The sequence below is a fragment of the Lineus longissimus genome, chromosome 3 (assembly GCF_910592395.1).
Source record: "Lineus longissimus chromosome 3, tnLinLong1.2, whole genome shotgun sequence".
Lineage (NCBI taxonomy): Eukaryota > Metazoa > Nemertea > Pilidiophora > Heteronemertea > Lineidae > Lineus > Lineus longissimus.
In genome coordinates this window covers 24,335,569-24,357,382 of record NC_088310.1, presented here as the reverse complement: position 1 = coordinate 24,357,382, position 21,814 = coordinate 24,335,569, and the positions used below count along the sequence as shown (strand labels likewise).

Here is a 21,814-nt window from a genome sequence, read left to right as displayed (position 1 = left end):
ATGATTCACCACTTGACCACCAGGGGGCAAAATCCAAAAACCTTAAAAATGTGATTATTCCTTAACTTCTTGCCCGATTGCCACCAATTTGATATCATGGGTACATCTAACCACCATACAGTATATGTCACACAGGTTTTTAATATGACCTTCTTGTCAAGGTCACAGAGGTCAAATGGCATAAATTGGCCGTCAGGCCGTAACTATGGCACGTTTCTTAACTGCAATGACTATTGATCACAAATTAAGTACGAATGTCGATGGTTGTTGTCCAGTCCTTAGGCCAATTCCCGGTCCTAAACACTTGGTTGCTTATCCTAGTATATGCCTTGATCACCGTTTCTCCACCGCTTGCAAGGAGCTCTGTAGGGATGTTATCGATTCCCGATGACTTGCCAAGCTTCAGACACTTCAGAGCTGCTTCGACTTCGCTCTCCAGGATTTCGGGGTCTGGATCAACCTGTTCTGTCGTCTTGTCCTTGAGCTCTTGGAGAACTTCTTGCTCGGCTGTAATTTGGTAATTGTACACCTCAGAGCAGTACTCATGCCATCTCTTTGTGATGTCAGGTTTCTCTGCAAGAAGGTTGCCATCGGCATCGTCAATGCACGTCAGTCGGCGCTGTTTCTGCTGGGTGAGCTCTTTAACTGTGTCATAGGCCACCTTGATGTTGTTTGCATGTAGGCTGGACTCTATGTGGTCACACTTGCTTTGGATCCAGCTCGCCTTGGCCTTGCTGACTTCTTTCTTGACTTCCTTGTTGACGGTACAGTAAGCGTTGCCGTCGTGGGTTGGGTTGAACTTGGATTGCTTCAGCTGCCGTCTCTCATCACATTTCTGCAGGATGGTGTCGGTTCTCCAGCTCTTCTGTTTCCGTGGTCACCTTTTGCCTAGGACTTTCATGGCTGCTTCTCCCAGGTTCTCTTCAACCTGTTGGTTGAACACCTCAAAACGAACACAGGATCAAAAACGAATACAGGATCAAAAACGAAAACGGGATCCAAAACGATAACGGGATCCAAAACGAATACGGGATCAAAAACAAAAACAAGATCCAAAACGAATACGGGATCAAACGAAAACGGATCCAAAACGAAAACGGGATCAAAAAAAAAACAAGATCCAAAACGAAAACAAGATCCAAAACGAATTCGGGATCCAAAACGAAAACGGGATCCAAAACGATAACGGGATCCAAAACGATAACGGGATTCAAAACGATAACGGGATCCAAAACGATAATGGGATCCAAAATGATAACAGGATCCAAAACGATAACGGTATCATAGTGGAGTCCAAAACCTGGCTGCTTCTTCCAGGTTCTCTTCAACTTGTTGGTTGAACTCCTCAAAACGAACACAGGATCAAAAACGAATACAGGATCAAAAACGAAATCGGGATCCAAAACGAAAACGGATCCCAAACGAAAACGGGATCCAAAACGAAAACAAGATCCAAAACGAATTCGGGATCCAAAACGAAAACGGGATCCAAAACGATAACGGGATCCAAAACGATAACGGGATCCAAAACGTTAACGGGATCCAAAACGATAACGGGATCCAAAACGATAACGGGATCCAAAACGATAACGGGATCTAAAACGATAACGGTATCATAGCGGAGTCCAAAACCTGGCTGCTTCTCCCAGGTTCTCTTCAACTTGTTGGTTGAACTCCTCAAAACGAACACAGGATCAAAAACGAATACAGGATCAAAAACGAAAACGGGATCCAAAACGAAAACGGATCCAAAACGAAAACGGGATCCAAAACGAAAACAAGATCCAAAACGAATTCGGGATCCAAAACGAAAACGGGATCCAAAACGATAACGGGATCCAAAACGATAACGGGATCCAAAACGATAACGGGATCCAAAACGATAACGGGATCCAAAACGATAACGGTATCATAGCGGAGTCCAAAACCAAAGCGGAGTCCAAAACGAAAGCGGTATCTGTCGTGTCAAGTTTCCACTTATAGGCCGAAGACAGTTTACTTGTGCACCTCCGGCTAAGACGGAGCTGGTAACAACGCTCACGCCATTTTTCTCTCATGTTAAACTTATTTGTCCCTGAATGTTTGTGATAATGCCTAGATATAATGCTACTTGTCTATGTACCGTCTACTCAGGGGGACGTCGATACAGATTTAAACCATCATCATCATCATTGTCATATATAAAGTTTAGAGATGCGTACGAATCAGTCGTTAGTTTTTCTTTTGAGTGCGAGGACGGATGGTGTCGTGGGACCACGACAGTATCCAAAACCAAAGCGGTATTCAAAAGCAAAACGGTATTCAAAAGGAAAACGTGATCCAAAGGGAATATGGAATCCAAAACGAAAACAGGATCCAAAACGAAAACGGGATCCAAAACGAATACAGGATCAAAAACGAAAACGGGATCCAAAACGAAAACGGGATTCAAAACGAATACGGGATCAAAAACGAAAACAACATCCAAAACGAATACGGGATCAAACGAAAACGGATCCAAAACGAAATCGGGATCAAAAACGAAAACAAGATCCAAAACGAATTCGGGATCCAAAACGAATTCGGGATCGAAAACGGGATCCAAAACAAAAAACGAGATCCAAAACGAAAACGGGATCATAGCGGAGTCCAAAACCAAAGTGGAGTCCGAAGCTAAAGTGGTATCCAAAACCAAAGCGGTATCCAAAACGAAAGCGGTATCTGTCGTGTCCAGTTTCCACTTATAGGCCGAAGACAGTTTACTTGTGCACCTCCGGCTAAGACGGAGCTGGTAACAACGCTCACGCCATTTTTCTCTCATGTTAAACAGATAGGATTGCCTTGGCTTGCGGTTGCAGGTGCTTGAGGATCACCTTCAGCAAGATCTTACTCGGGTGGCTTATCAGGCTGATGGTTCGGTAGTTGTTGCATTTACGTAGGTTTCCTTTCTTTGGTATAGGAATGACGATGGATGTTGTTCATTCCTTAGGCCAATTCCCGGTCCTAAACACTTGGTTGCTTATCCTAGTATATGCCTTGATCACCGTTTCTCCACCGCTTGCAAGGAGCTCTGTAGGGATGTTATCAATTCCCGGTGACTTGCCAAGCTTCAGACTCTTCAGAGCTGCTTCGACTTTGCTCTCCAGGATTTCGGGGTCTGGATCAACCTGTTCTGTCGTCTTGTCCTTGAGCTCTTGGAGAACCTCCTGCTCGGCTGTAATTTGGTAATTGTACAACTCAGAGCAGTACCCATGCCATCTCTTTGTGATGTCAGGTTTTTCTGCAAGAAGGTGCCATCGGCATCGTCCATGCACGTCAGTCGGCGCTGTTTCTGCTGGGTGAGCTCTTTAACTGTGTCATAGGCCACCTTGGTGTTGTTTGCTCGTAGGCTGGACTCTATGTGGTCACACTTGCTTTGGATCCAGCTCCCCTTGGCCTTGCTGACTTCTTTCTTGACTTCCTTGTTGACGGTACGGTAAGCGTCGCCGTCCTGGGATGAGTTGAACCTGGATTTTTTGCTCACCGTTAGGGGAGTCTATACGATAGCCCTGTGTCCGTCGTCGTCGTCGTCCGTCGTCGTCCGTATCCTGTGCTCACGCCATTTTTCTCTCATGTTAAACAGATAGGATTGCCTTGGCTTGCGGTTGCAGGCGCTTGAGGATCACCTTCAGCAAGATCTTACTCGGGTGGCTTATCAGGCTGATGGTCCGGTAGTTGTTGCATTTACGTAGATTTCCTTTCTTTGGTATAGGAATGACGATGGATGTTGTTCAGTCCTTAGGCCAATTCCCGGTCCTTAACACTTGGTTGCTTATCCTAGTATATGCCTTGATCACCGTTTCTCCACCGCTTGCAAGGAGCTCTGTAGGGATGTTATCAATTCCCGGTGACTTGCCAAGCTTCAGACTCTTCAGAGCTGCTTCGACTTCGCTCTCCAGGATTTCGGGGTCTGGATCAACCTGTTCTGTCGTCTTGTCCTTGAGCTCTTGGAGAACCTCCTGCTCGGCTGTAATTTGGTAATTGTACAACTCAGAGCAGTACTCATGCCATCTCTTTGTGATGTCAGGTTTCTCTGCCAGAAGGTTGCCATCGGCATCGTCAATGCACGTCAGTCGGCGCTGTTTCTGCTGGGTGAGCTCTTTAACTGTGTCAATCATAGGCCACCTTGGCGTTGTTTGCACGAAGGCTGGACTCTATGTGGTCACACTTGCTTTGGATTCAGCTCCCCTTGGCCTTGCTGACTGCTTTTTTGACTTCCTTGTTGACGGTACGGTAAGCGTCGCCGTCCTGGGATGAGTTGAACCTGGATTTTTGGCTCACCGTTAGGGGAGTCTATACGATAGCCCTGTGTCCGTCGTCGTCGTCGTCGTCGTCGTCGTCGTCGTCGTCGTCGTCGTCGTCGTCGTCGTCCGTCGTCGTCCGTATCCTGTGTGGCACGTTTCTTAACCGCATGTGCTATGAACTTGAAACTTTGTACACATGACCCCCTAGGTCAGAGGTACTCTGACACTGAATTTCGGTCCGGTCTGGTTCATGACTTGGCCACCAGGGGGCCAACACTTAAAACATAAAAAGTGTGATATATCTCTTATTAATGATCCGTTTTCAATTAAAAATTTATGGTAGGTACTCCTAGTAAGGATACATCACATATCATAGGGGTTTTTGATTTGACCTACTTTTCAAGGTCACAGAGGTCAAATGGTGTAAATTGGCCGTCAGGCCGTAACTATGGCAGGTTTCTTAACTGCAATGACTATTGATCCAAAATTTGGTACACATTTACCCCTCAGTCAGGTGATCTTAGGGACTGAAGTTTGGTCCAATATGATTCACCACTTGACCACCAGGGGGCAAAATCCAAAAACCTTAAAAATGTGATTATTCCTTAACTTCTTGCCCGATTGCCACCAATTTGATATCATGGGTACATCTAACCACCATACAGTATATGTCACACAGGTTTTTAATTTGACCTTCTTGTCAAGGTCACAGAGGTCAAATGGCATAAATTGGCCGTCAGGCCGTAACTATGGCACGTTTCTTAACTGCAATGACTATTGATCACAAATTAAGTGCGAATGTCGATGGTTGTTGTCCAGTCCTTAGGCCAATTCCCGGTCCTAAACACTTGGTTGCTTATCCTAGTATATGCCTTGATCACCGTTTCTCCACCGCTTGCAAGGAGCTCTGTAGGGATGTTATCGATTCCCGATGACTTGCCAAGCTTCAGACTCTTCAGAGCTGCTTCGACTTCGCTCTCCAGGATTTCGGGGTCTGGATCAACCTGTTCTGTCGTCTTGTCCTTGAGCTCTTGGAGAACTTCTTGCTCGGCTGTAATTTGGTAATTGTACAACTCAGAGCAGTACTCATGCCATCTCTTTGTGATGTCAGGTTTCTCTGCAAGAAGGTTGCCATCGGCATCGTCAATGCACGTCAGTCTGCGCTGTTTCTGCTGGGTGAGCTCTTTAACTGTGTCATAGGCCACCTTGATGTTGTTTGCATGTAGGCTGGACTCTATGTGGTCACACTTGCTTTGGATCCAGCTCCCCTTGGCCTTGCTGACTTATTTCTTGACTTCCTTGTTGACGGTACAGTAAGCGTTGCCGTCGTGGGTTGGGTTGAACTTGGATTGCTTCAGCTGCCGTCTCTCATCACATTTCTGCAGGATGGTGTCGGTTATCCAGCTCTTCTGTTTCCGTGGTCACCTTTTGCCTAGGACTTTCATGGCTGCTTCTCCCAGGTTCTCTTCAACCTGTTGGTTGAACACCTCAAAACGAACACAGGATCAAAAACGAATACAGGATCAAAAACGAAAACGGGATCCAAAACGATAACGGGATCCAAAACGAATACGGGATCAAAAACAAAAACAAGATCCAAAACGAATACGGGATCAAACGAAAACGGATCCAAAACGAAAACGGGATCCAAAAAAAAAAAAGATCCAAAACGAAAACAAGATCCAAAACGAATTCGGGATCCAAAACGAAAACGGGATCCAAAACGATAATGGGATCCAAAACGATAACGGGATTCAAAACGATAACGGGATCCAAAACGATAATGGGATCCAAAATGATAACAGGATCCAAAACGATAACGGTATCATAGTGGAGTCCAAAACCTGGCTGCTTCTTCCAGGTTCTCTTCAACTTGTTGGTTGAACTCCTCAAAACGAACACAGGATCAAAAACGAAATCGGGATCCAAAACGAAAACGGATCCCAAACGAAAACGGGATCCAAAACGAAAACAAGATCCAAAACGAATTCGGGATCCAAAACGAAAACGGGATCCAAAACGATAACGGGATCCAAAACGATAACGGGATCCAAAACGATAACGGGATCCAAAACGATAACGGGATCCAAAACGATAACGGGATCCAAAACGATAACGGGATCTAAAACGATAACGGTATCATAGCGGAGTCCAAAACCTGGCTGCTTCTCCCAGGTTCTCTTCAACTTGTTGGTTGAACTCCTCAAAACGAACACAGGATCAAAAACGAATACAGGATCAAAAACGAAAACGGGATCCAAAACGAAAACGGATCCAAAACGAAAACGGGATCCAAAACGAAAACAAGATCCAAAACGAATTCGGGATCCAAAACGAAAACGGGATCCAAAACGATAACGGGATCCAAAACGATAACGGGATCCAAAACGATAACGGGATCCAAAACGATAACGGGATCCAAAACGATAACGGTATCATAGCGGAGTCCAAAACCAAAGCGGAGTCCAAAACGAAAGCGGTATCTGTCGTGTCAAGTTTCCACTTATAGGCCGAAGACAGTTTACTTGTGCACCTCCGGCTAAGACGGAGCTGGTAACAACGCTCACGCCATTTTTCTCTCATGTTAAACTTATTTGTCCCTGAATGTTTGTGATAATGCCTAGATATAATGCTACTTGTCTATGTACCGTCTACTCAGGGGGACGTCGATACAGATTTAAACCATCATCATCATCATTGTCATATATAAAGTTTAGAGATGCGTACGAATCAGTCGTTAGTTTTTCTTTTGAGTGCGAGGACGGATGGTGTCGTGGGACCACGACAGTATCCAAAACCAAAGCGGTATTCAAAAGCAAAACGGTATTCAAAAGGAAAACGTGATCCAAAGGGAATATGGAATCCAAAACGAAAACAGGATCCAAAACGAAAACGGGATCCAAAACGAATACAGGATCAAAAACGAAAACGGGATCCAAAACGAAAACGGGATTCAAAACGAATACGGGATCAAAAACGAAAACAACATCCAAAACGAATACGGGATCAAACGAAAACGGATCCAAAACGAAATCGGGATCAAAAACGAAAACAAGATCCAAAACGAATTCGGGATCCAAAACGAATTCGGGATCGAAAACGGGATCCAAAACAAAAAACGAGATCCAAAACGAAAACGGGATCATAGCGGAGTCCAAAACCAAAGTGGAGTCCGAAGCTAAAGTGGTATCCAAAACCAAAGCGGTATCCAAAACGAAAGCGGTATCTGTCGTGTCCAGTTTCCACTTATAGGCCGAAGACAGTTTACTTGTGCACCTCCGGCTAAGACGGAGCTGGTAACAACGCTCACGCCATTTTTCTCTCATGTTAAACAGATAGGATTGCCTTGGCTTGCGGTTGCAGGTGCTTGAGGATCACCTTCAGCAAGATCTTACTCGGGTGGCTTATCAGGCTGATGGTTCGGTAGTTGTTGCATTTACGTAGGTTTCCTTTCTTTGGTATAGGAATGACGATGGATGTTGTTCATTCCTTAGGCCAATTCCCGGTCCTAAAACACTTGGTTGCTTATCCTAGTATATGCCTTGATCACCGTTTCTCCACCGCTTGCAAGGAGCTCTGTAGGGATGTTATCAATTCCCGGTGACTTGCCAAGCTTCAGACTCTTCAGAGCTGCTTCGACTTTGCTCTCCAGGATTTCGGGGTCTGGATCAACCTGTTCTGTCGTCTTGTCCTTGAGCTCTTGGAGAACCTCCTGCTCGGCTGTAATTTGGTAATTGTACAACTCAGAGCAGTACCCATGCCATCTCTTTGTGATGTCAGGTTTTTCTGCAAGAAGGTGCCATCGGCATCGTCCATGCACGTCAGTCGGCGCTGTTTCTGCTGGATGAGCTCTTTAACTGTGTCATAGGCCACCTTGGTGTTGTTTGCTCGTAGGCTGGACTCTATGTGGTCACACTTGCTTTGGATCCAGCTCCCCTTGGCCTTGCTGACTTCTTTCTTGACTTCCTTGTTGACGGTACGGTAAGCGTCGCCGTCCTGGGATGAGTTGAACCTGGATTTTTTGCTCACCGTTAGGGGAGTCTATACGATAGCCCTGTGTCCGTCGTCGTCGTCGTCGTCGTCGTCCGTATCCTGTGCTCACGCCATTTTTCTCTCATGTTAAACAGATAGGATTGCCTTGGCTTGCGGTTGCAGGCGCTTGAGGATCACCTTCAGCAAGATCTTACTCGGGTGGCTTATCAGGCTGATGGTCCGGTAGTTGTTGCATTTACGTAGATTTCCTTTCTTTGGTATAGGAATGACGATGGATGTTGTTCAGTCCTTAGGCCAATTCCCGGTCCTTAACACTTGGTTGCTTATCCTAGTATATGCCTTGATCACCGTTTCTCCACCGCTTGCAAGGAGCTCTGTAGGGATGTTATCAATTCCCAGTGACTTGCCAAGCTTCAGACTCTTCAGAACTGCTTCGACTTCGCTCTCCAGGATTTCGGGGTCTGGATCAACCTGTTCTGTCGTCTTGTCCTTGAGCTCTTGGAGAACCTCCTGCTCGGCTGTAATTTGGTAATTGTACAACTCAGAGCAGTACTCATGCCATCTCTTTGTGATGTCAGGTTTCTCTGCCAGAAGGTTGCCATCGGCATCGTCAATGCACGTCAGTCGGCGCTGTTTCTGCTGGGTGAGCTCTTTAACTGTGTCATAGGCCACCTTGGTGTTGTTTGCTCGTAGGCTGGACTCTATGTGGTCACACTTGCTTTGAATCCAGCTCCTCTTGGCCTTGCTGACTTCTTTCTTGACTTCCTTGTTGACGGTACGGTAAGCGTCGCCGTCCTGGGATGAGTTGAACCTGGATTTTTTGCTCACCGTTAGGGGAGTCTATACGATAGCCCTGTGTCCGTCGTCGTCGTCGTCGTCGTCGTCCGTCGTCGTCCGTATCCTGTGCTCACGCCATTTTTCTCTCATGTTAAACAGATAGGATTGCCTTGGCTTGCGGTTGCAGGCGCTTGAGGATCACCTTCAGCAAGATCTTACTCGGGTGGCTTATCAGGCTGATGGTCCGGTAGTTGTTGCATTTACGTAGATTTCCTTTCTTTGGTATAGGAATGACGATGGATGTTGTTCAGTCCTTAGGCCAATTCCCGGTCCTTAACACTTGGTTGCTTGTCCTAGTATATGCCTTGATCACTGTTTCTCCACCGCTTGCAAGGAGCTCTGTAGGGATGTTATCAATTCCCGGTGACTTGCCAAGCTTCAGACTCTTCAGAACTGCTTCGACTTCGCTCTCCAGGATTTCGGGGTCTGGATCAACCTTTTCTGTCGTCTTGTCCTTGAGCTCTTGGAGAACCTCCTGCTCGGCTGTAATTTGGTAATTGTACAACTCATAGCAGTACTCATGCCATCTCTTTGTGATGTCAGGTTTCTCTGCCAGAAGGTTGCCATCGGCATCGTCAATGCACGTCAGTCGGCGCTGTTTCTGCTGGGTGAGCTCTTTAACTGTGTCATAGGCCACCTTGGCGTTGTTTGCACGTAGGCTGGACTCTATGTGGTCACACTTGCTTTGGATCCAGCTCCCCTTGGCCTTGCTGACTTCTTTCTTGACTTCCTTGTTGACGGTACAGTAAGCGTTGCCGTCCTGGGGTGGGTTGAACCTGGATTGCTTCAGCTGCCGTTACTCATCACATTTCTGCAGGATGGTGTCGGTTATCCAGCTCTTCTGTTTCCGTGGTCGCCTTTTGCCTGGGAATTTCATGGCTGCTTCTCCCAGGTTCTCTTCAACTCGTTGGTTGAACTCCTCAAAACGAACACAGGATCAAAAACGAATACAGGATCAAAAACGAAAACGGGATCCAAAACGAATACGGGATCAAAAAACAAAAACAAGATCCAAAACGAATACGGGATCAAACGAAAACGGATCCAAAACGAAAACGGGATCCAAAAAAAAGAAAGATCCAAGACGAAAACAAGATCCAAAACGAATTCGGGATCCAAAACGAAAACGGGATCCGAAACGAAAGCGGGATCCAAAACGATAACGGATCCAAAACGAAAACGAGATCCAAAACGAAAACAAGATCCAAAACGAATTCGGGATCCAAAACGAAAACGGGATCCAAAACGATAACGGGATCCAAAACGATAACGGGATCCAAAACGATAACGGGATCCAAAACGATAACGGGATCCAAAACGATAACGGGATCCAAAACGATAACGGGATCCAAAACGATAACGGGATCCAAAACGATAACGGGATACAAAACGATAACGGGATCCAAAACGATAACGGGATCCAAAACGATAACGGGATCAAAACGATAACGGGATCCAAAACGATAACGGGATCCAAAACGATAACGGGATATAAAACGATAACGGGATCCAAAACGATAACGGGATCCAAAACGATAACGGGATCCAAAACGATAACGGTGTCATAGCGGAGTCCAAAACCTGGCTGCTTCTCCCAGGTTCTCTTCAACTTGTTGGTTGAACTCCTCAAAACGAACACAGGATCAAAAACGAATACAGGATCAAAAACGAAAACGGGATCCAAAACGAAAACGGATCCAAAACGAAAACGGGATCCAAAACGAAAACAAGATCCAAAACGAATTCGGGATCCAAAACGAAAACGGGATCCAAAACGATAACGGGATCCAAAACGATAACGGGATCCAAAACGATAACGGGATCCAAAACGATAACGGGATCCAAAACGATAACGGTATCATAGCGGAGTCCAAAACCAAAGCGGAGTCCAAAACAAAAGCGGTATCTGTCGTGTCAAGTTTCCACTTATAGGCCGAAGACAGTTTACTTGTGCACCTCCGGCTAAGACGGAGCTGGTAAGAACGCTCACGCCATTTTTCTCTCATGTTAAACTTATTTGTCCCTGAATATTTGTGATAATGCCTAGATATAATGCTACTTGTCTATGTACCGTCTACTCAGGGGGACGTCGATACAGATTTAAACCATCATCATCATCATTGTCATATATAAAGTTTATAGATGCGTACGAATCAGTCGTTAGTTTTTCTTTTGAGTGCGAGGACGGATGGTGTCGTGGGACCACGACAGTATCCAAAACCAAAGCGGTATTCAAAAGCAAAACGGTATTCAAAAGGAAAACGTGATCCAAGAGGAATATGGAATCCAAAACGAAAACAGGATCCAAAACGAAAACGGGATCCAAAACGAATACAGGATCAAAAACGAAAACGGGATCCAAAACGAAAACGGGATTCAAAACGAATACGGGATCAAAAACGAAAACAAGATCCAAAACGAATACGGGATCAAACGAAAACGGATCCAAAACGAAATCGGGATCAAAAACGAAAACAAGATCAAAAACGAATTCGGGATCAAAACGAATTCGGGATCCAAAACGGGATCCAAAACAAAAAACGAGATCCAAAACGAAAACGGGATCATAGCGGAGTCCAAAACCAAAGTGGAGTCCAAAACCAAAGTGGAGTCCGAAGCTAAAGTGGTATCCAAAACCAAAGCGGTATCCAAAACGAAAGCGGTATCTGTCGTGTCCAGTTTCCACTTATAGGCCGAAGACAGTTTACTTGTGCACCTCCGGCTAAGACGGAGCTGGTTGCAACGCTCACGCCATTTTTTCCCTCATGTTAAACAGATAGGATTGCCTTGGCTTGCGGTTGCAGGCGCTTGAGGATCACCTTCAGCAAGATCTTACTCGGGTGGCTTATCAGGCTGATGGTCCGGTTGTTGTTGCATTTACGTAGGTTTCCTTTCTTTGGTATAGGAATGACGATGGATGTTGTTCAGTCCTTAGGCCAATTCCCGGTCCTAAACACTTGGTTGCTTATCCTAGTATATGCCTTGATCACCGTTTCTCCACCGCTTGCAAGGAGCTCTGTAGGGATGTTATCAATTCCCGGTGACTTGCTAAGCTTCAGACTCTTCAGAGCTGCTTCGACTTCGCTCTCCAGGATTTCGGGGTCTGGATCAACCTGTTCTGTCGTCTTGTCCTTGAGCTCTTGGAGAACCTCCTGCTCGGCTGTAATTTGGTAATTGTACAACTCAGAGCAGTACCCATGCCATCTCTTTGTGATGTCAGGTTTCTCTGCCAGAAGGTTGCCATCGGCATCGTCCATGCACGTCAGTCGGCGCTGTTTCTGCTGGGTGAGCTCTTTAACTGTGTCATAGGCCACCTTGGTGTTGTTTGCTCGTAGGCTGGACTCTATGTGGTCACACTTGCTTTGGATCCAGCTCCCCTTGGCCTTGCTGACTTCCTTCTTGACTTCCTTGTTGACGGTACGGTAAGCGTCGCCGTCCTGGGATGAGTTGAACCTGGATTTTTGGCTCACCGTAAGGGGAGTCGATACGATAGCCCTTTGTCCGTCGTCGTCGTCGTCATCGTCGTCCGTCGTCGTCCGTATCCTGTGGTCACGCCATTTTTCTCTCATGTTAAACAGATAGGATTGCCTTGGCTTGCGGTTGCAGGCGCTTGAGGATCACCTTCAGCAAGATCTTACTCGGGTGGCTTATCAGGCTGATGGTCCGGTAGTTGTTGCATTTACGTAGATTTCCTTTCTTTGGTATAGGAATGACGATGGATGTTGTTCTGTCCTCAGGCCAATTCCCGGTCCTTAACACTTGGTTGCTTATCCTAGTATATGCCTTGATCACCGTTTCTCCACCGCTTGCAAGGAGCTCTGTAGGGATGTTATCAATTCCCGGTGACTTGCAAAGCTTCAGACTCTTCAGAACTGCTTTGACTTCGCTCTCCAGGATTTCGGGGTCTGGATCAACCTGTTCTGTCGTCTTGTTCTTGAGCTCTTGGAGAACCTCCTGCTCGGCTGTAATTTGGTAATTGTACAACTCAGAGCAGTACTCATGCCATCTCTTTGTGATGTCAGGTTTCTCTGCCAGAAGGTTGCCATCGGCATCGTCAATGCACGTCAGTCGGCGCTGTTTCTATTGGGTGAGCTCTTTAACTGTGTCATAGGCCACCTTGGCGTTGTTTGCACGTAGGCTGGACTCTATGTGGTCACACTTGCTTTGGATTCAGCTCCCCTTGGCCTTGCTGACTTCTTTCTTGACTTCCTTGTTGACGGCACGGTAAGCGTCGCCGTCCTGGGATGAGTTGAACCTGGATTTTTGGCTCACCGTTAGGGGAGTCTATACGATAGCCCTGTGTCCGTCGTCGTCGTCGTCCGTCGTCGTCCGTATCCTGTGTGGCACGTTTCTTAACCGCTTGTGCTATGAACTTGAAACTTTGTACACATGACCCCCTAGGTCAGCGGTACTCTGACACTGAATTTCGGTCCGGTCTGGTTCATGACTTGGCCACCAGGGGGCCAAAACTTAAAACATAAAAAGTGTGATACATCTCTTATTAATGATTCGTTTTCAATAAAAAATTTATGGTAGGTACTCCTAGTAAGGATACATCACATATCACAGGGGTTTTTGATTTGACCTTTTTTTCAAGGTCACCGAGGTCAAATGGTGTAAATTGGCCGTCAGGCCGTAACTATGGCAGGTTTCTTAACTGCAATGACTATTGATCCAAAATTTGGTACACATTTACCCCTCAGTCAGGTGATCTCAGGGACTGAAGTTTGGTCCAATATGATTCACCACTTGACCACCAGGGGGCAAAATCCAAAAACCTTAAAAATGTGATTATTCCTTAACTTCTTGCCCGATTGCCACCAATTTGATATCATGGGTACATCTAACCACCATACAGTATATGTCACACAGGTTTTTAATTTGACCTTCTTGTCAAGGTCACAGAGGTCAAATGGTGTAAATTGGCCGTAGGCCGTAACTATGGCACGTTTCTTAACTGCAATGACTATTGATCACAAATTAAGTACGAATGTCGATGGTTGTTGTCCAGTCCTTAGGCCAATTCCCGGTCCTAAACACTTGGTTGCTTATCCTAGTATATGCCTTGATCACCGTTTCTCCACCGCTTGCAAGGAGCTCTGTAGGGATGTTATCAACTCCCGATGACTTGCCAAGCTTCAGACTCTTCAGAGCTGCTTCGACCTCGCTCTCCAGGATTTCGGGGTCTGGATCAACCTGTTCTGTCGTCTTGTCCTTGAGCTCTTGGAGAACCTCCTGCTCGGCTGTAATTTGGTAACTGTACAACTCAGAGCAGTACTCATGACATCTCTTTGTGATGTCAGGTTTCTCTGCAAGAAGGTTGCCATCGGCATCGTCAATGCACGTCAGTCGGCGCTGTTTCTGCTGGGTGAGCTCTTTAACTGTGTCATAGGCCACCTTGGTGTTGTTTGCACGTAGGCTGGACTCTATGTGGTCACACTTGCTTTGGATCCAGCTCTTCTTGGCCTTGCTGACTTCTTTCTTGACTTCCTTGTTGACGGTACAGTAAGCGTTGCCGTCCTGGGGTGGGTTGAACCTGGATTGCTTCAGCTGCCGTTTCTCATCAGATTTCTGCAGGATGGTGTCGGTTATCCAGCTCTTCTGTTTCCGTGGTCGCCTTTTGCCTAGGACTTTCATGGCTGCTTCTCCCAGGTTCTCTTCAACTTGTTGGTTGAACTCCTAAAAAGGAACACAGGATCAAAAACGAATACCGGATCAAAAACGAAAACGGGATCCAAAACGAAAACGGGATCCAAAACGAATACGGGATCAAAAACAAAAACAAGATCCAAAACGAATACGGGATCAAACGAAAACGGATCCAAAACGAAAACGGGATCGAAAAAAAAAACAAGATCCAAAACGAAAACAAGATACAAAACGAATTCGGCATCCAAAACGAAAACGGGATCCAAAACGGAAACGGGATCCAAAACGAAAACGGATCCAAAACGAAAACGAGATCCAAAACGATAACAAGATCCAAAACGAATTCGGGATCCAAAACGAAAACGGGATCCAAAACGATAACGCGATCCAAAACGATAACGGGATCCAAAACGATAACGGGATCCAAAACGATAACGGGATCCAAAACGATAACGGGATCCAAAACGATAACGGGATCCAAAACGATAACGGGATCCAAAACGATAACGGGATCCAAAACGATAACGGGATCCAAAACGATAACGGGATCCAAAACGATAACGGGATCCAAAACGATAACGGGATCCAAAACGATAACGGGATCCAAAACGATAACGGGATCCAAAACGATAACGGGATCCAAAACGATAACGGGATCCAAAACGATAACGGTATCATAGCGGAGTCCAAAACCTGGCTGCTTCTCCCAGGTTCTCTTCAACTTGTTGGTTGAACTCCTCAAAACGAACACGGGATCAAAAACGAATACGGGATTAAAAACGAAAACGGGATCCAAAACGATAACGGGATCCAAAACGATAACGGGATCCAAAACGATAACGGGATCCAAAACGATAACGGGATCCAAAACGATAACGGGATCCAAAACGATAACGGGATCCAAAACGATAACGGGATCCAAAACGATAACGGGATCCAAAACGATAACGGGATCCAAAACGATAACGGGATCCAAAACGATAACGGGATCCAAAACGATAACGGGATCCAAAACGATAACGGGATCCAAAACGATAACGGTATTATAGCGGAGTCCAAAACCTGGCTGCTTCTCCCAGGTTCTCTTCAACTTGTTGGTTGAACTCCTCAAAACGAACACAGGATCAAAAACGAATACAGGATTAAAAACGAAAACGGGATCCAAAACGAAAACGGATCCAAAACGAAAACGGGATCCAAAACGAAAACAAGATCCAAAACGAATTCGGGATCCAAAACGAAAACGGGATCCAAAACGAAAACGGGATCCAAAACGATAACGGGATCCAAAACGATAACGGGATCTAAAACGAAAACAAGATCCAAAACGATAACGGGATCCAAAACGATAACGGGATCCAAAACGATAACGGGATCCAAAATGATAACGGGATCCAAAACGATAACGGGATCCAAAACGATAACGGGATCCAAAACGATAACGGGATCCAAAACGATAACGGGATCCAAAACGATAACGGTATCATAGCGGAGTCCAAAACCAAAGCGGAGTCCAAAACCAAAGCGGTATCTGTCGTGTCAAGTTTCCACTTATAGGCCGAAGACAGTTTACTTGTGCACCTCCGGCTAAGACGGAGCTGGTAAGAACGCTCACGCCATTTTTCTCTCATGTTAAACTTATTTGTCCCTGAATCTTTGTGATAATGCCTAGATATAATGCTACTTGTCTATGTACCGTCTACTCAGGGGGACGTCGATACAGATTTAAACCATCATCATCATCATTGTCATATATAAAGTTTAGAGATGCGTACGAATCAGTCGTTAGTTTTTCTTTTGAGTGCGAGGACGGATGGTGTCGTGGGACCACGACAGTATCCAAAACCAAAGCGGTATTCAAAAGCAAAACGGTATTCAAAAGGAAAACGTGATCCAAAAGGAATATGGAATCCAAAACGAAAACAGGATCCAAAACGAAAACGGGATCCAAAACGAATACAGGATCAGAAACGAAAACGGGATCCAAAACGAAAACGGGATTCAAAACGAATACGGGATCAAAAACGAAAACAAGATCCAAAACGAATACGGGATTCAAAACGAATACGGGATCAAAAACGAAAACAAGATCCAATACGAATTCGGGATCCAAAACGAATTCGGGATCCAAAACGAAAACGGGATCCAAAACAAAAAACGAGATCCGAAACGAAATGGGATCATAGCGGAGTCCAAAACCAAAGTGGAGTCCTAAGCTAAAGTGGTAACCAAAACCAAAGCGGTATCCAAAACGAAAGCGGTATCTGTCGTGTCCAGTTTCCACTTATAGGCCGAAGACAGTTTACTTGTGCACCTCCGGCTAAGACGGAGCTGGTTACAACGCTCACGCCATTTTTCTCTCATGTTTAACAGATAGGATTGCCTTGGCTTGCGGTAGCAGGCGCTTGAGGATCACCTTCAGCAAGGTCTTACTCGGGTGGCTTATCAGGCTGATGGTCCGGTAGTTGTTGCATTTACGTAGATTTCCTTTCTTTGGTATAGGAATGACGATGGATGTTGTTCAGTCCTTAAGCCAATTCCCGGTCGTAAACACTTGGTTGCTTATCCTAGTATATGCCTTGATCACCGTTTCTCCACCGCTTGCAAGGAGCTCTGTAGGGATGTTATCAATTCCCGGTGACTTGCCAAGCTTCAGACTCTTCATAGCTGCTTCGACTTCGCTCTCCAGGATTTCGGGGTCTGGATCAACCTGTTCTGTCGTCTTGTCCTTGAGCTCTTGGAGAACCTCCTGCTCGGCTGTAATTTGGTAATTGTACATCTCAGAGCAGTACTCATGCCATCTCTTTGTGATGTCAGGTTTCTCTGCCAGAAGGTTGCCATCGGCATCGTCAATGCACGTCAGTCGGCGCTGTTTCTGCTGGGTGAGCTCTTTAACTGTGTCATAGGCCACCTTGGCGTTGTTTGCACGTAGGCTGGACTCTATGTGGTCACAATTGCTTTGGATCCAGCTCCCCTTGGCCTTGCTGACTTCTTTCTTGACTTCCTTGTTGACGGTACGGTAAGCGTCGCCGTATTGGGATGAGTTGAACCTGGATTTTTGGCTCACCGTTAGGGGAGTCTATACGATAGCCCTGTGTCCGTCGTCGTCGTCGTCGTCGTCGTCGTCGTCGTCGTCGTCGTCGTCGTCGTCCGTCGTCGTCCGTATCCTGTGTGGCACGTTTCTTAACCGCTTGTGCTATGAACTTGAAACTTTGTACACATGACCCCCTAGGTCAGAGGTACTCTGACACTGAATTTCAGTCCGGTCTGGTTCATGACTTGGCCACCAGGGGGCCAAAACTTTAAACATAAAAAGTGTGATACGTCTCTTATTAATGATTCGTTTTCAATAAAAAAATTATGGTAGGTACTCCTAGTAAGGATACATCACATATCATAGGGGTTTTTGATTTGACCTACTTTTGAAGGTCACAGAGGTCAAATGGTGTAAATTGGCCGTCAGGCCGTAACTATGGCAGGTTTCTTAACTGCAATGACTATTGATCCAAAATTTGGTACACATTTACCCCTTAGTCAGGTGATCTCAGGGACTGAAGTTTGGTCCAATATGATTCACCACTTGACCACCAGGGGGCAAAATCCAAAAACCTTAAAAATGTGATTATTCCTTAACTTCTTGCCCGATTGCCACCAATTTTGATATCATGGGTACATCTAACCACCATACAGTATATGTCACACAGGTTTTTAATTTGACCTTCTTGTCAAGGTTACAGAGGTCAAATGGCGTAAATTGGCCGTCAGGCCGTAACTATGGCACGTTTCTTAACTGCAATGACTATTGATCACAAATTAAGTACACATGTACGCCTTCGTCAGGTGATCTCAGGTACCGAAGTTTGGTGCGATCTGATTTGCCGTTTGGCCTCCAGGGAGGGGGCCAAATCCTAAATTCTTCAAAATGCCATTATTCCTAGTAATCACTTGCCCGATTGGCACCAATTTTATATCATAGGTACATCTAATTCTAACAACCATATAATGTGTCACCCGGATCTTTTTTGATTTGACCTACTTTTCAAGGTCACAGGGGTCGAATGTACTGTAAATTGGCCATTTTGGGGCAATTGTAATTGCTTGGACGGAGCTGGTAATAACGCTCACGCCATTTTTCTCTCATGTTAAACAGATAGGATTGCCTTGGCTTGCGGTTGCAGGTGCTTGAGGATCACCTTCAGCAAGATCTTATCTGGGTGGCTTATCAGGCTGATGGTCCGGTAGTTGTTGCATTTACGTAGATTTCCTTTCTTTGGTATAGGAATGACGATGGTTGTTGTCCAGTCCTTAGGCCAATTCCCGGTCCTAAACACTTGGTTGCTTATCCTAGTATATGCCTTGATCACCGTTTCTCCACCGCTTGCAAGGAGCTCTGTAGGGATGTTATCGATTCCCGGTGACTTGCCAAGCTTCAGACTCTTCAGAGCTGCTTCGACTTCGCTCTCCAGGATTTCGGGGTCTGGATCAACCTGTTCTGTCGTCTTGTCCTTGAGCTCTTGGAGAACCTCCTGCTCGGCTGTAATTTGGTAATTGTACAACTCAGAGCAGTACTCATGCCATCTCTTTGTGATGTCAGGTTTCTCTGCAAGAAGGTTGCCATCGGCATCGTCAATGCACGTCAGTCGGCGCTGTTTCTGCTGGGTGAGCTCTTTAACTGTGTCATAGGCCACCTTGGCGTTGTTTGCACGTAGGCTGGACTCTATGTGGTCACACTTGCTTTGGATCCAGCTCCCCTTGGCCTTGCTGACTTCTTTCTTGACTTCCTTGTTGACGGTACGGTAAGCGTCGCTGTCCTGGGATGAGTTGAACCTGGATTTTTGGCTCACCGTCAGGGGAGTCTATACGATAGCCTTGTGTCCGTCGTCGTCGTCCGTCGTCGTCCGTATCCTGTGCTCACGCCATTTTTCTCTCATGTTAAACAGATAGGATTGCCTTGGCTTGCGGTTGCAGGCGCTTGAGGATCACTTTCAGCAAGATCTTACCTGGGTGGCTTATCAGGCTGATGGTCCGGTAGTTACAGTAAGCGTCGCCGTCCTGGGGTGAGTTGAACCTGGATTGCTTCAGCTGCCGTCTCTCATCAGATTTCTGCAGGATGGTGTCGGTTATCCAGCTCTTCTGTTTCCGTGGTCGCCTTTTGCCTAGGACTTTCATGGCTGCTTCTCCCAGGTTCTCTTCAACTTGTTGGTTGAACTCCTCAAAACGAACACAGGATCAAAAACGAATACAGGATCAAAAACGAAAACGGGATCCAAAACGAGAACGGGATCCAAAACGAATACGGGATCAAAAACAAAAACAAGATCCAAAACGAATACGGGATCAAACGAAAACGGGATCCAAAACAAAAAAAGATCCAAAACGAATCGGGATCCAAAACGACAACGGGATCCAAAACGAAAAACAAGATCCAAAACGAATACGGGATCAAACGAAAACGGATCCAAAACGAAAACGGGATCCAAAACGAAAACAAGATCCAAAACGAATTCGGGATCCAAGACGAAAACAGAATCCAAAACGATAACGGGATCGAAAACGATAACGGGATCGAAAACGATAACGGTATCATAGCGGAGTCCAAAACCAAAGCAGTATCCAAAACCAAAGCGGTATCTGTCGTGTCAAGTTTCCACTTACAGGCCGAAGACAGTTTACTTGTGCACCTCCGGCTAAGACGGAGCTGGTAACAACACTCACGCCATTTTTCTCTCATATAAAACTTATTTGTCCCTGAATCGTTGTAATAATGCCTAGATATAATGTTACTTGTTTATGTACCGTCTACTCAGGGGGACGTCGATGCAGATTTAAACCATCATCATCATCATTGTCATAGATAACGTGTGGAGATGCGTACGAGTCAGTCGTCAGTTTTCTTTTGAGTGCGAGGACGGAAGGTGTCGTGTGTCCACTACAGTATCCAAAACCAAAGCAGTATCTGTCGTGTCCAGTTTCCACTTATAGGCCAAGACAGTTTGCTTGTGCACCTCCGGCTAAGGCGGAGCTGGTAACAACGCTCACGCCATTTTTCTCTCATGTTTAACTTATTTGTCCCTGAATCTTTGTAATAATGCTTAGATATAATGCTACTTGTCTATGTACCGTCTACTCAGGGGGACGTCGATACAGATTTAAACCATCATCATCATCATTGTCATAGATAAAGATAAACTACGAAACAATAAAAACATCACAGAAATAATCGTCACCGTTAATGTTGTTTACATCATCTTCAAACTATTTGTTACTTTGTGAAAACTCTGGTTGTCAGTTCATCGATTATAACAATTCAGGCGCGTTTAAGCCGTCGCTCGAGCCGTCTTCGTCCCTTCAGCTCTGCATGTCGGTTACGGTATGCAGAAAAAGACACACGTTTCCACCATGTCCATATCATCCCGGTCCGGGCATATCGTCCATCAGTACATTGAATAATATATTTGTTACTGCCATCATATTTAGCGTCTTCTGCTCGTCAACCTACTACTGCAAAGAGCATTCTTTAATTTTCGACTTGTTCCTCTGGGAGAAATGAACGCTTATCTCGTGAATTATACATCAAGAAGCTATTAAAGAAGTATGATAAAGAAAAGTAATTCGGTCGATATCCCTATATAGGTTGGCTATGAGCATCTATGTGTCTTTTGTTCATACCATTCCACTAAGTAGAGATTATGCTCGAATTTATTGAGTCTGAGTATACATGTAGTGCTAAACAATAATCTAGAGTAGATGCAATCTAATCAATTTCTTTCTCAGTGAAGCTCTTTGTCGTTTTGTATAACTTGACACTGGATTTATGTAGCTGGGTGTCAAGATCTGCCACCATTGCAAATTCAGAATATGAATTAGGTCTTTGGCAGTCTCTCTCTCTGTCTATCATAACTGTATTTGAAATACATGTAAGAGCCAAAAGAGTACCTGGATAAAAAGACAAACTCTCTTAGATAGAAAGGTTTTTGAGCTTTTTAAATACCTTCGGCCAACACAAATGAGATCCTCGTAAAGTTTTTTTGTGACATGAAACACCCTCATGAGATTCTGAAAAAACACAAGGT

At 45.4% G+C, this 21,814-nt stretch overlaps 4 protein-coding genes across 4 annotated transcripts in view; 2 read left to right on the top strand and 2 right to left on the bottom strand.

Annotated features, from left to right (window-relative positions):
- The window catches only part of LOC135484321 (neuropeptide prohormone-4-like), a 123,750-nt gene that overhangs the window by 59,696 nt on the left and 42,240 nt on the right, over window positions 1-21,814 (bottom strand). The gene's annotated exons all lie outside the window — the stretch shown is intronic.
- Window positions 6,982-7,410, top strand: LOC135484870 (uncharacterized). Its single transcript, XM_064766564.1, has one exon. It carries the CDS (start codon window positions 6,982-6,984, stop codon window positions 7,408-7,410), a length of 429 nt encoding a protein of 142 aa, XP_064622634.1.
- LOC135484869 (uncharacterized) lies at window positions 12,663-14,729 on the bottom strand. The gene is made up of 2 exons (XM_064766563.1): window positions 14,081-14,729; window positions 12,663-13,054 (listed from the first exon to the last, which is right to left on the bottom strand). Exons 1-2 carry the CDS (start codon window positions 14,727-14,729, stop codon window positions 12,663-12,665), a joined length of 1,041 nt encoding a protein of 346 aa, XP_064622633.1.
- LOC135484867 (uncharacterized) lies at window positions 16,509-16,961 on the top strand. The gene has a single exon (XM_064766562.1). It carries the CDS (start codon window positions 16,509-16,511, stop codon window positions 16,959-16,961), a length of 453 nt encoding a protein of 150 aa, XP_064622632.1.